The 13,129-nt window shown below is 42.0% G+C and overlaps 1 protein-coding gene across 1 annotated transcript in view; it reads right to left on the bottom strand.

Annotated features, from left to right (window-relative positions):
• Window positions 1–13,129, bottom strand: part of RMND5A (required for meiotic nuclear division 5 homolog A) — a 73,721-nt gene that overhangs the window by 28,843 nt on the left and 31,749 nt on the right. Inside the window, exons 3-4 of the mRNA XM_020969459.2 lie at window positions 5,710–5,844; window positions 3,070–3,170 (exon numbers count right to left, since the gene is read on the bottom strand). Coding sequence (XP_020825118.1) covers window positions 3,070–3,170; window positions 5,710–5,844 — 236 coding nt within the window. The remainder of the gene's footprint in view (window positions 1–3,069; window positions 3,171–5,709; window positions 5,845–13,129) is intronic.

Here is a 13,129-nt window from a genome sequence, read left to right as displayed (position 1 = left end):
TAAAAGAGGAAGGCCTCAACATGGGAAGCAGATATTACAGACGATTTAAAGGAGTGTAGTTTCAAAACCCAGACAGGATGAACAGCTATAAACAGATTACAATCTGCACTGCTGGAAAGAACCCAGTGCTGAGATCAGCGACCCTGGGGATCTGGAGGTTGTGTTTAAGTTACAAATTGCACACCTCCTGCAAAAAGCCACTCTCTGTTACTTCCTCCTAAGGCACCAATCTTCTTCCTGAAGTTTGCTCTAAGAGAGGCAACATGTTATAACATACAGAACAATGGACTGAGTGAGGAACCCACTTAACTCATCCTGCCCCAAGCCTCAGCTTCCCGAGCTGTATAATGGGAACAATGATACCTCTACTATATTACGGTTGCTCACCTTCTCTTCTGGTTCTTCTCCTGTGCCTCTCCAGTCGGCTGGCTTACTGACCTAATTCCACGAGCATTTTCAGCTCTTCCTCCTTTCTCAGCTGGCCAGGTACAGGCTCTGGAAACCCCCACCTAGACCTCTCTGAATTCTTCCACTTGGTCAAGGAAGTCTCTGGAGTTCACCTGAGGCATTATCCCAGTAATCCCTTCAACTGGCCTTTCATTGTGGCTCTGCCCAATCTCCCAATTCTGTTACCACATTCCCACCCAGCCCTACATGGTCTGTTACCTTCCCATCCTTGATACCATGGAGACTCCATTCTCCCTTGGCCACCTGGCCCACATCCCTGGCATCCTGTTACCTCACAGTCACCTCAGACTACTAGCCACTCCTAGATCTCTCCCACAGTCTTTATGTATATAAGGTCCATCTTGTCTCCATTAAGGTGCTCAGATTCTTAAAATCTGGCCAATGGCTCAGATTCAATCTAGTCTGCTTGTCAGTACAATTCCTTAAGAGTCTGGTCAATACGGCTGATCTTTAATAAACCTTGTCTTTGGCTAAAAGAAGGTTTGGGTTGAATTCATTCAGGCAGGACCCACGTGTCATGATCTCCACAGAGCCATAGCCAGCACCCCTTGGCCTCCTTGCTGTTCCTCCATCTACACTGGCTGTCTCGTATGCTTGGGACGCTCTCTCTTCTCACCTGTAGCGCTTCCATCAAGTCTCTGCTCAAATCCCATCTGTGGTAACAAGAGCCCTTTTCCCAGCCATCCACTTCCCCCCAGAGACTAAAGCCTCCCTCTTTCAGAGGGCCCTCACTTACTCTGAACATGACTGTTACACACACGGGGTCTTCCCCCTTAGAATATTAGTTGCTTGAGGGCAGGGCCTATTTTCTGCCATCACCTCCAGTGACAACATGGGGGGACTCATGGAAGAGAATACATAATTTAATAGACACAGCAACTCCTACCACTTATCAATTCAGATAATGTTTCTACATAGAGTTCAGCACAAGCCTGGAAAGTGTACATTTGGGCCCTTTATCCTCTAAAGACCCAAACAAATTTTCATTCTTTCTGCAACACTAGTTTGGGACTTCAACAGGAAAAGAGCTCAAACCTAACGTGTTCTCCCCAATACATCCCACTCCAAGCTGTCACTGAGGGTGGCAAACATGGTTTGTCTCCCTAGATTAGAGATGGCTTCCCGTTCGAATTTTCTCCTTTGGCATAAGGCCTGGGCTTTGGCAGATCTCAAAAACGTCAACTACAACTAAGGACACTGGCCTAGAGCCAGGTCTTTTGGGAAAGGAATGCACCTCACAGGAGTTTTAAGGAATAAAACACAGAACACTCTAGAACACTCAAGCCCCAAACACAGGACTCTTGGCTATTCTTATATCACAAAAATGTCAGAAAAGATATTCTCCAGGAAATCTCTGGGGAAAGTGAGCAGTCTGGTTGTGAAAAAAAAAGAAAGAACACGATGGGGCAGCTAGGTGGCGCAGTGGACAGAACACTGGCCCTGGAATCAGGAGGACCCGAGTTCAAATCCAGCCTCAGACACATAACACTGACTAGCTGTGTGACTCTGGGCAAGTCAATTAACCCCAACTGCCTCACACACACAAAAAAAAGACAAAGAAAGAAATAACATGCTACATTGGTATCCCCTGGTCTGCTGTGCAGAGATCCTCTAGGGAGGAGTTCAGGAGGACCAAGGCCAACACCAACAGCTTGAGAAAGGGTGGCCAGAATCGAGAGAGCTCCTCAAGGAGACCACAGCCCCACTGATGCAGTCAACATGTAGGGAAGGGCTATAGGGAAAGAGAGCTGGTTCTTTTATCATTTATATTAAATGACTTCAGAGCATGTGATTATTATTAGTCAAATAGTCAAACTTTACTGAGGAGCTCATTTTCTTGGAGTTTGGCAAAAGAAGGCCTTCTGAATCGTATTCCACTCTTTCACTGGTGGAGAATACAAGTTTCTGGGGAGTAAAGCCTCTTCTAATATTTTCCCAAGGAAGGGACTTATTTTGTACAATAGTAGGAAAAGATAAATTCAGGGAAATTAATGCTTTATCTAGAATATGGCTTGTCATTTTTAAACATGTAATAGTAAAAGTATAAGCCGAGCTGGACAGCATGGTGTGGCATGGTCTGGTTATATAGAGGGCCAAGGTTCAAGGTCTGCCTTGGACACATAATAGCTGTGTGGCCCCCACACCACAACACACACACACACACACACACACACACACACACAACCTAGGGTCACTTCTATTAACAATCTCTGCCAATGCCTTCAATAAGCATCCTAGAGCAGGACACCGTGGACAGACAGAAGTGGGAGGGAAGAAAGTGTCCAAGGGAGGGGACAGGAATGCCTTTCTTTCCATGAAAACCAAAAATAAAGAGATCACGCCTGGCTGCTTATATTATTCTCACCACACACTGTCTAAATTTCACAGTTAAAATAAAATACTTCCATCTGATCAGTGTCTCTAAAAGTTGCCCCAGGAAACTTCCATTTATCTGAATCAATCAACAGTTGTTCATTAAAAAAAAAAAACCCTTAACACAGTGCCTGGGGCATATAGTAGGCACCAGATAAATGTTTCTTCCTTCTCTTCTTCCCTCTCTCTTTTCAAGATATTCAAAAGAAATCATGCTTCATAACTTACTCCAAAGCAGGTCTCAGAACTCGTACTTTTAATGCCTCCAATATTCGATTTAACTCCACAAATGGTTCTTTTTGACTTGGGTCTATAGACAGTCCAGATTCCTGAAAAGCAGAAAAGTTCCTTTGTTATCTTTAGTTGGAACTATGAAACAGCATTAAAAGGAAAGTAAACTAGCACTGGAAATTTGGGACAATTTAAAATAAATTTTATTGAAAAGGCAACCCTCTAAGAATTACACAGAATGCACACAAGTTGCAAGTTCCTGAAGGGACAGTTCTAAGTTCAGCTTGAGCTATGCCCAAAATGGGACATTCTATTTTCAGATCAGAGGTTCAGTTTGTAGCCTCATTCTATATAAGTTACTTAACTAGACTTTTCTCATCCAGAAAACAGAAGATGCCCAAGCTTGTAAAATGTTTTGAGCTCCCTAAATCAGTGTTCTCAAACTGTGATTGGGAGACTCCTCCCAGACATTATTTCAGGGGAGTCCATAAGGTCAAAACTGTTTTCACAATAATACTAAGACATGTTCATTTCTACTATGAGAAACACTGAAATATAACCTGCCAACAAAAGCTCTTTGGGAATTCCTTGATAATTTTAAGAGCGGAAAAGAATTCCAAGGCCAAAAAGTTTGAGAACCACTGTGCTACATATCAAAAGGTCTGAAAAAGACATAAGAATAATTTGTGGGGGTGCTGCTAATTCTGGAGCACATTTTCAGATACCTTTTCCAGAGGTGAAAGAACACAGATCAATACTTGCATCTATTCTCCTCCTCTTTTTCTCTTTTATGTCATATTCACCTTGCCAGTTGAAGAAAATAATGGGAAAGAAAGCAGGCCCTCTGCAGGCCTGAGCCCCACCCTGCTTCTCTGTCTCAGCCCTCCTGTCTGAGTCAGACAGCAAGGACAAGACAAGCCTTGTGGACTTCTGAGCCCACAGAAAAGCAATTCTCATCATCAATAACAAATATTTTAAACCATTCAACAAACCCTAGATTACTGTGGTCACTTACTACCGTGTGTTGGGCACCTAATCTGTTCCACTGATCCAACACTGGAGCCGTTTGGCAGAAATGAGGCATAGGCCAACATCTCACATCATATACCGAGGTACGGTCAAAATGGGCACGTGATTTAGACATAAAACGTGTTATCATAAGGAAACTGGGGGAACATGGAAAAGTCTACCTGTCATATTCTATGAGTAAGGGAAGAGTTTATGACTAAACAAAAAACAGAGAGGGTCATGGGAAATAAAATGGGTAACTTTGATTACATGAAATTAAAAAGGTTTTACACAAATAAAACTAATGCAGCCAGCATTATAAAACTGGGGTGGGGGGGGGGAGTGGGGCGGATTTTTACAGCAACTTTCTCTGATAAAGGCCTCATTTCTCAAATGTACAGGGAACTGAGCCAAATTTATAAAAATAAGAGTCATTTCCCAGTTGATTAATGGTCAAAGGACATGAATAGGCAGTTTTGGAAGGAAAAAAAAAATCAAAGCTATCAATAATCTTAAGAAAAACTGCTCTAAATCACTACTGATTAGAGAAATGCAAACTATGACAACTCTTGAGGTACCACCTCACACCTATCAGATTGGCTAACACGACAGAAAAAGAAAATGACAAATGTTGGAGGGGATGTGAAAAAACTGGGACACTAATGCATTGTTGGTGGAGTTGTAAACTAGGCCAACCATTCTGGAGAACAATTTGGAACTGCTCCCAAAGTGCTACAAAACTGTGCATACCCTTTGATCCAGAAACACCACTCCTAGGTCTGTATCCCAAAGAAAAAAAAAGGAAAAGGAAAAGGACCTAGTTGTACAAAAATATTTACAACAGATCTTTTTGTGGTAACTAAGAATTGGAAATCAAGGGGATGCCCACCAACTGGGGAATGGCTGAACAAGTTGTTTTTTATGATTATGATGGAATACTATTGTGCTATAAGAAATGAAGAGTAGGATGGTTTCAGAAAAACCTGAGAAGACTTATATGAACTCATGCTAAGTGAAGTAAGCAGAACCAAGAGAAGATTGTACATAGTACCACAAGGATGATCAACTGTGAAAACCTTAGCCACTCTGATCAAGACAATGACCCACACCAAGACCATCACTCCAAAGGACCTGGGGTGACACATGCCCTCCACCTCCAGACAGAGGACTGATGAACTCTGAGTGCAGACTGAAGCATGATTTCTTTTTTTTATTTTTCATTTTTATTGTTTTATTTTGTGTTTGCTTTTGTAATATGACTAACATGGAAATACGTTTTGCATGACTTCAAACATATAATCAATATCAAATTGTTTGCCTTCTCAAGGAGGAGGAAAGGTAAGAAGAGAGAGAATTTAGAACTCAAAATTTTACAAATAATTGTTTAAAAAAGTTTTACATGTAATTGGGAAATATTTAATGAAATAAGAGTAATTTTTTAGACATAAAAAAAAAATTCTCCTCCACTAATGACCAGTCCACTGGTCTCTACTTTTCTGAAAGTAGTAACTGTTGAAACAGACATCCATGGCCAGCAGGAAACCGGAACCCCACTTTGGAATGATCAAGCACTGGATCTATTCCGCTCATGTTCCTTTCTCACCACACGCCCACCTGTTCCCCAGTTACCTGACAGAGTTCCTCAGCTACATCCAGCATTCCTTGTCGGAAAAAGTGCTCCACCATCACCTCATTGAGGATCCTCTGGCTGTCTGCCTGCCAACAGCCATCGATTCCCACACTACTGATGTCGGAATCAAAATTCTGAAAGGCACAAATGAACATTCAATTGGCCAGAGAACATCACCTTAGAAGTCATTTGCAAAGTGCTGCTCAGATATGTTTTTGTTTGTTTCCCACCCAGCCATTCAATCACCCCCTCCAAAGGTGTAGAAGGCTGCATCAGGACATCCTCCTTCCATTGTCTCTTTCCTGAAACGAGTCTCATTTCCCAGGCCACGTGGACTCACCCTGCAGACTGACAACCCTAGCCAATTACCAATCCAACCCTTTGCTGGAGGACAGAGTCAAGTTAGTAAAGAATTTTTAAAAGTAGACATGAAAACAAGAACTACTCAAGTGACAACAAATGATTACAACAAGCCATTTTCAACATCAGAGTGGTAAAGAAGTCTTCTCCAAAAACTCCAAAAGGTTCATTCTTCTCTAAATGTGTAAAAAAAGTCACACCAAGAAAAAACTGTCCTAAACAGAACCGCCAAGTCAGCAGTCTAAGAGAACAACGGAACACAACAAAAGATGTAATTGCTAAAATCACATGCAGAAATAGGGAAATACACAAATTGTTTCATTTTCTCTGCACAGACATCTATCTCTCTTAAAGGTTCAGTATTAATTTACTTTATAAAAAGGAGTAACACAAAGCACCCAGCGACTAATGACAGAGAAAGCAGTTATTGTCAGCCAGGCCTGGAAGGGGGCTGGCAGTGCTGGGCCAAGGCTGTGCTCCATTCCAGCTTATCAGATTCTGCATAATAGTTCAATACTTTCAAGCACACTATCCCATCTTTCTGTTCTCTGTAACAGCCTAGTCTCTCCCCGCCTCCAAAGTGTCAAGTGCTGGGAACAGAGAAAGATGGTATCACAGCCTAGCCCCCCTTTCTCCCCCCAAGTCCTCTCCCAACCAGCCTTCAGACAAAGAGCCATACAAATGAATGGGGAGTGGGTGTCTAGAAAGGGAACAATGACATGTATACAAATGGACACAGTGGTTTGTATCACAAATGGGCACAGCAGTTTAGAACACCCACCAGAAAAAAAAAAAAAGGTGAGCAGGAATCACAGGCCCAGGCTTTGATGGGCAGAAAGACTCTTCAAGCGTCTTTCAGCATCATCCAAACCAAACCGAATGTGAATTTCTGGTTTCCACTTAAATAGTCCAAGTAAAAGGTTCACTCTCTTCTTCCAACGAGTATAAAAGTTCTTTGCCCCATGAGAATGAAATGACAAATTTCACAGTGACAACAGCTGACACAGGTCATGGACCAATCAATTCTGTTCAACAATACATATTCAGCCAGATTTTATAGCTACCTACCAACTCAAGTGAATTCAACAAATATTTACTAGGCATGTAGCATGTGAATAAGGAAGGACTACGCGGCCACAAAAATGCTTTAATTATTAGATCGTGTATACATGTAAAAATGGGGAAACCTTGGGTCCCTCCAATGACGTTTCGACTACTCAACCTTCCCCTCGCTTTGGCAGTCAGTCATTTAAGCTACAGTTAAGCATGGATGGAAAGGAAACGGGATGCACCCTTGAGGTCCTATCACTGTGATTTAATATCCAACCTTACACCCTCTGTAGAGAATTATCGCTTGCATATAGCTCAATCTCTACTTAACCAGCAAAAGGAATCAAAATCAAGGTTCTACAAAGTGTCTGTGTTTGAGGAATACCAATCTGGCCACTGGGGAGGATGAATTAGAAAGAAAACAGACTGCAGTGAGAATGATCTGGAAGCACTGCAACAGTCCACAGGAAAGCTGGCAAGGGCCCAAGTTAGGGCGATTCTACTATCAGTGGACATATGAGACACTGTGGAGACACAGGACAACTGACCTCCACAGAAACCAGGGCTTAGGAACAGGTCAAGACGCTCACTGTGGGAGATGGAGTTTATTGCCCTTTCTCTGAGAGTGTCACGCTTCCTTTGAACAACACTCTAAGAATAAGAGAAAGTGGAACATCTTAAGCCTTGATTCCATGAGGAACACAAAAAGACTAAGGAAGGAATGCTGTTCAGTTGTTTCAGACAAGTCTGACTCTCCATGACCCCACTCAGGATTTTCTTGGCAGAGATCCTGGAGTGCTTTGTCATGTCCTTTTTCAGCTCATTTTACAGATGAGGCAACTGGGGCAAACAGGGTTAAGTGACTTGCCCAGGGCCACACAGCTAGGAAGTGGGATCTGAACTCAGGATGATGAGTCCTCCTGACTCCAGGCCCAGCATTCTGTCACTGCTCCAACTAGCTGCCCCAAATTAGGAATAGATAAGTATAGGCACTATGAATTAAAAAATATGAGGTTAGACTAGCTAGAAAGTAAACAAAGCAAAGATTTTCTTTTCAGAAAAAAGTTTAAAATTTTAAAAAACACACAAAAGAAGTTGAAAGGACTAAGAGAAGGGCAATTTTTAATTAGAGATTTTTTTAAAGGGGGGAGAAAGGAAAACAGATGACTAAATAAAAGGAAGAAAGAAAAAGGAATCAAGTTCAATAAAACTCAAAAACTAGGGAAAGAGGTGACAAATGCGAGAGAGGAGGTCTAAGGGTAAGGAGAAGAGAGTAGGAATAGGCTGCCTTAAGGTAGATTAAGCAAAAATAATTGTATGACAAAGTACTGTCTTAAAAGAGGAAGACTAACAAGACAAAATCCTAATTTTTTAAAAATCAATACTGAAAATATAAATGCAAAAAATATAAACCCAACCCTCGTAACTTTAAATGTGAATGGACTGAACGAGCCAATAAAGTGAAAAGGATTAGATAAGAAAACCCCAACCTGCAGCTAATAAGAAATATCTAAAAAACAAAGAATAAAAATGAGGTTAGAACAAAATTTGCTATGAATCAAGTGAATCCGAAAAAGCAGGTATTGGGATCATGCTATCAAACAAAGCAAAAGCCAAAATTTACAACCTAAAAGAGATAAACAAGGCTACTACACTGAAAGGATCCAGGGACAACAAACCAACATCAATATAAAATTTACTCGCTCCATGTGAATGGCAAGAAGACAGAGAGAGTCAAAGACATCAAAGAGTACAAGGCTGCATATTGTCACCTTTAACTTACACGCAGAGGAAGGACATCATGTGAAATGCCAGGCTGGATGAATCAAAAGCCGGAACTGAGGTTGTGGGGAAGATATCAACAATCTCAGAGATGCAGATGACACCACTCTGATGACAGAAAGTGAACGGAATTAAGAAGCCCCTTGATAAAGATGAAAGAGGGGAGTACAAGCTTTAAGTCAGCTCAACATCCAAAAAACTAAGATCTTAGCAACTGGTCCCACCACTTCTTGGCAAACAAGAAGAAATGGAAGCAGTGTCAGACTTTATAAAATTCTTGAGCTCAAAGATCAGTGTGGACGGCGACTGCAGCCACGAAATTAAAAGACGTTTACTCCTTGGAAGGAAAGCTATCACAAATCTGGATGACACACCAAAAAGCTACAGGTTTTCCAATAGCAAGGTGTGGCTGAGAGAGCTGGACTGTAAGGAAAGCTGGGCGCCACTGCATCAAAGCCTTTGAACTGTCGGGCTGGAGAAGCCTTTTGAGAGTCCTTGGCCAGCAAGGAGCTTAAAGAAATTAATTCAGGCTAATTCAGGAAGGTCAAATACTGAGGCTGAAGCTTAAATACTTTGGCCACCTAATGAGAATACAGGACTCACTGGAAAAGGCCCTGATGTTGGGAAAAATTGAAGACAAAAGGGGAAGGCAGAAGATGGAATGGATAGACAGTATCAGGGAAATGACAAACACGGACCTGGACAAATTTTGAGAGATAGTGGAGGATAGAAAGGTCTGGTGTGCTAAGGCCCACAGGGTCACAAAAGAACTGAACAACAAAGGAGACTTTGATATTCCTCTCTCAGATTGGGTCAAATCTAAAAGAAAGATAAAAGGGAAAATATAGAATTTTAAAAAATACATAATTAAAAGATTCTTATGTAAAACAATCCACAGATGTTATCTCAATCACACTCTGTGTGTGTGTGTGTGTGTGTGTGTGTGTATTCCTGTCTAATAATCCTTACCAAAGGGCTCAGATACAAATTAAGAAAATTAAGAAGCCCAAATTTACTAAGGAGTAGAACTTCATTAGCTTGTACTCTGGAAAAGAGCACAACAGCTGGCCCACTCAAAACTGCCAGCCAACTTTGAAAGGAGCCTCTGGCTTCTTCAGTGGATGGGGGTGCGCTCCCCCCCCCACCCGCACAGCATTTATCAGAAGCCTGGTGCTCACTCACTTACTAGGCTGGAGGGTTACACTGCACTTCATTTCAAGACGATTTGAGTGGTTTGAGCCAGTTGTTAAATGTTTACCAGCACATGCTGGATACACATACAATACTAAGATAGCTTCTAGGAATGGGCTAGAATTCAGAAAACTAATCTCCCATGAACTCAGTGACTTTGGACAACAACCCCCCTGTTCCTCAGTTTCTTCTTCTAGAACTAAATCTAATAAAAATTGCTTGAAAAGCCGTTTTAACTCTGAAGAACTCTAACAATGTTAATCTCCATAGAAGGAACCTGGAACTAGAGGTCTCTCGCCCTGGTATTTTTTCCTGAGTTTTCTTCACACTCTTATCTCCTGACTTTTCTCCTACCTTTCCACAGCCCCTTCTTCACCTCCACTGATTCATCACCCACAACCAACCCCAAAATGTGTAGCCAAGGCCCCACCCTGGACTCTTCTCTTTTCTCACCTTATAGTGTCTGTCTTTTGGACCTCAATTATCATCGACCAGTCTCTTTCCTGAGCTCCAAATGCTTAGTGGACATTTAATATGTTACACAGACATCTCAAACTCAGAAACCCATAAACAACTTTGTGGCTACTCCCAAAGCTACCATTACTTCAGGTCCTCAACATTTCTCAGGTGGACTATTGTAAATCATCTTTTTTTAAAAAAATAAATTGCAAAAGCCTACCACTTTGCAGAGGGTGAGGGGAGGGAGGAGAGTAGGGATCACCTCAGAACACTGTATTTTCAAGATAAAAAGTCCATTCTCCAAAATCCCCCACACAGCTGCCAAGCCATATTCCTAAAGCACAGGTCTCACCAGAGCATTCCTACACGCCAATCCCATCAGCTCCCCAACTACAGGATTAAATACAAATCCCTCCATTTGGCATTTAAAGAGCTCCACAACCTGGCTGCCCTCTCCCTTGCAGATTTATTACACATTGCCCCCTTAGGTGCACTGGCCTTGCTGCTGTTTCTCACGTACATCATGGCACCATCTAGATGCCTCTGCACAAGTACTCCCACCTCTACCTCTTGGAACCCCTACCTGCCTCTACCCACCAGAGTGACTCCTGAACCTCGAGGCTGCTAATGACCCCCCCCAATAACATCTAATTTGTGGTCTATATATTTTGTATCTACTTGTTTCCCCCACCCCCATGCGATCTCCTTGACTGCACAGATACAGTCTGTCTTTTCTATCTCCAGTGTCTAACTAGCCTGGCACAGAGTAGATGCTAAATAATAAATGTTTGTTGCTTGAATGAGGACAGAAAGACAATCGAAGACACAGATATATGATTTTTTTAGCAGGCTATATATTACATATATACTGATTTGGCATTTTCTTTCAAAGTCTAATCCTCAAACCCACAGAAATCACCTGAAGGGCTTAAATAAGAAAACTTGAGTTTTAGGGGACAAGGCTGCCCTGCTAGGTCAAAGACTGGGCAGCTAATAAGTAATAAATGCTCACAGAAATAATTCCACATAGGTTTTTGGAAAAACAAATTTCCCTGCTCTGAATGCTGGTACTAAGCCTAAGCAAACTTTTGCCTTCAGTGCCTTGCCTACCACTAATAGATGAATGAATTCAATATTGCAAAAAGGATCCAGGTCTTCCATTGCGTGGGGGGGGGGGGGGGGGGGAATCAGGACTCTTTTTACCAAATACTGAAAAGTGCCTTTTAGAACTCATTGCCAGGTAGCCTTTCAAGCTAAAAATCATACCTGGCAGAACATGCTGGCATAAAATTCCCTTTAATCATCATCTGTTTTCTGTTACTATAATTGGTTCTATTATTTGTAGTACTGACGCTACAAAATTATTCCAAAGGCTAATGGAGTCAAGCTCATTCACCACCTGTTCTGAATGGCTTCATAGGATAACTTCTGCAGCTCTCAACTGTAATCCAAAATTCAGTAAATAAGAAAGTTGAGTCATTCAGTGTTCACTACTGTTAACCTTTACAGGCAACTGATAGAACAAAATGGGAAGAACAGAGCTTTACAGAAAATTGTGGAAACCCACTCAAAGGGTGAAGACATCGGCAAAGATTTGATCTGACTCAGAAGAAAGCTCTAACAAGAGCCTCCAAAGACTGGAGACAGTTGAATCGATCAACAACCAAGCTAAAAACAGCCCCCACACCCAGCCATTCTAAGTCACTGACACGAGGCAAATATCCCCCTCTTTTAAAGTGAAGAAAGCAGAGAGTTTGAAACAGAATAGTACAGTCCTCCTCCCTTGGGCCTAGGCACTTATATCAGCTCTACCAGCAGATGCTTCCACAGCATCACCTGGTATTTTATCTATTCAAATCACACAATTATTTATCTCTCCAAACATTTTTAAAATTTAAGAAAAATTCATTACAAACTAAAACATAATCCCTGGTTTGCCTTTTTAAAAGAAATGTACCACATCCATCTTTCAAACATGAGTAAGACATCTGAAAATGCAGTCTTAGATCTAAAGACATTCTGGCATTAAAAGTATAGGGAACAGTCAAAAGAAATGGAAAAATATCTCTCTACTGCCCACCCTCTCACAAACTTTAAGAATGACATCCAGTCTAATATCATGCCTCTCTCAATGAACTTGTCTCCAACCAATGACACCACACCAGCACACCCTACTCAATGGTTAGCCTACTCCATGCCCTTTCCAGGGATCCTGAACCTCATTCCTCATCCGCCACTCTCACACCTGACCACTCATACCTATCCCCAAAATGTTCCACTCCAGATGTGCCCACCTCCTCCCCTGTGATCTCGGGAATTCCTGCTCCATATATAACAAACTTGCTTTCACCTTAAACCTCTGCTGTCTTCTGGCCTTTCCTGGCTCCCTTCCCACAAGACCGAGATGGGAATTGGAATATTTGTGCCTCAACTGCCTTCACTCATCAACTTCTCCTCCTTCAAAGTCCACACCATCCAAATTTATCACCCCTTCAGATCCTGGTGGCTCCTATCCATCTACTCCTAGGACATCTGCCTCCTTCCCTAAGGAGTGTTCAGCGCCTGGCTTACAGTCTC

Source organism: Phascolarctos cinereus, unplaced genomic scaffold (genome assembly GCF_003287225.1).
Source record: "Phascolarctos cinereus isolate Bilbo 61053 unplaced genomic scaffold, phaCin_HiC Scaffold_2;HRSCAF=192, whole genome shotgun sequence".
Taxonomy (NCBI): Eukaryota; Metazoa; Chordata; class Mammalia; order Diprotodontia; family Phascolarctidae; genus Phascolarctos; species Phascolarctos cinereus.
The sequence above is the reverse complement of the archived record's forward strand: the minus strand, read 5'-3'. Positions and strand labels throughout refer to the sequence as shown.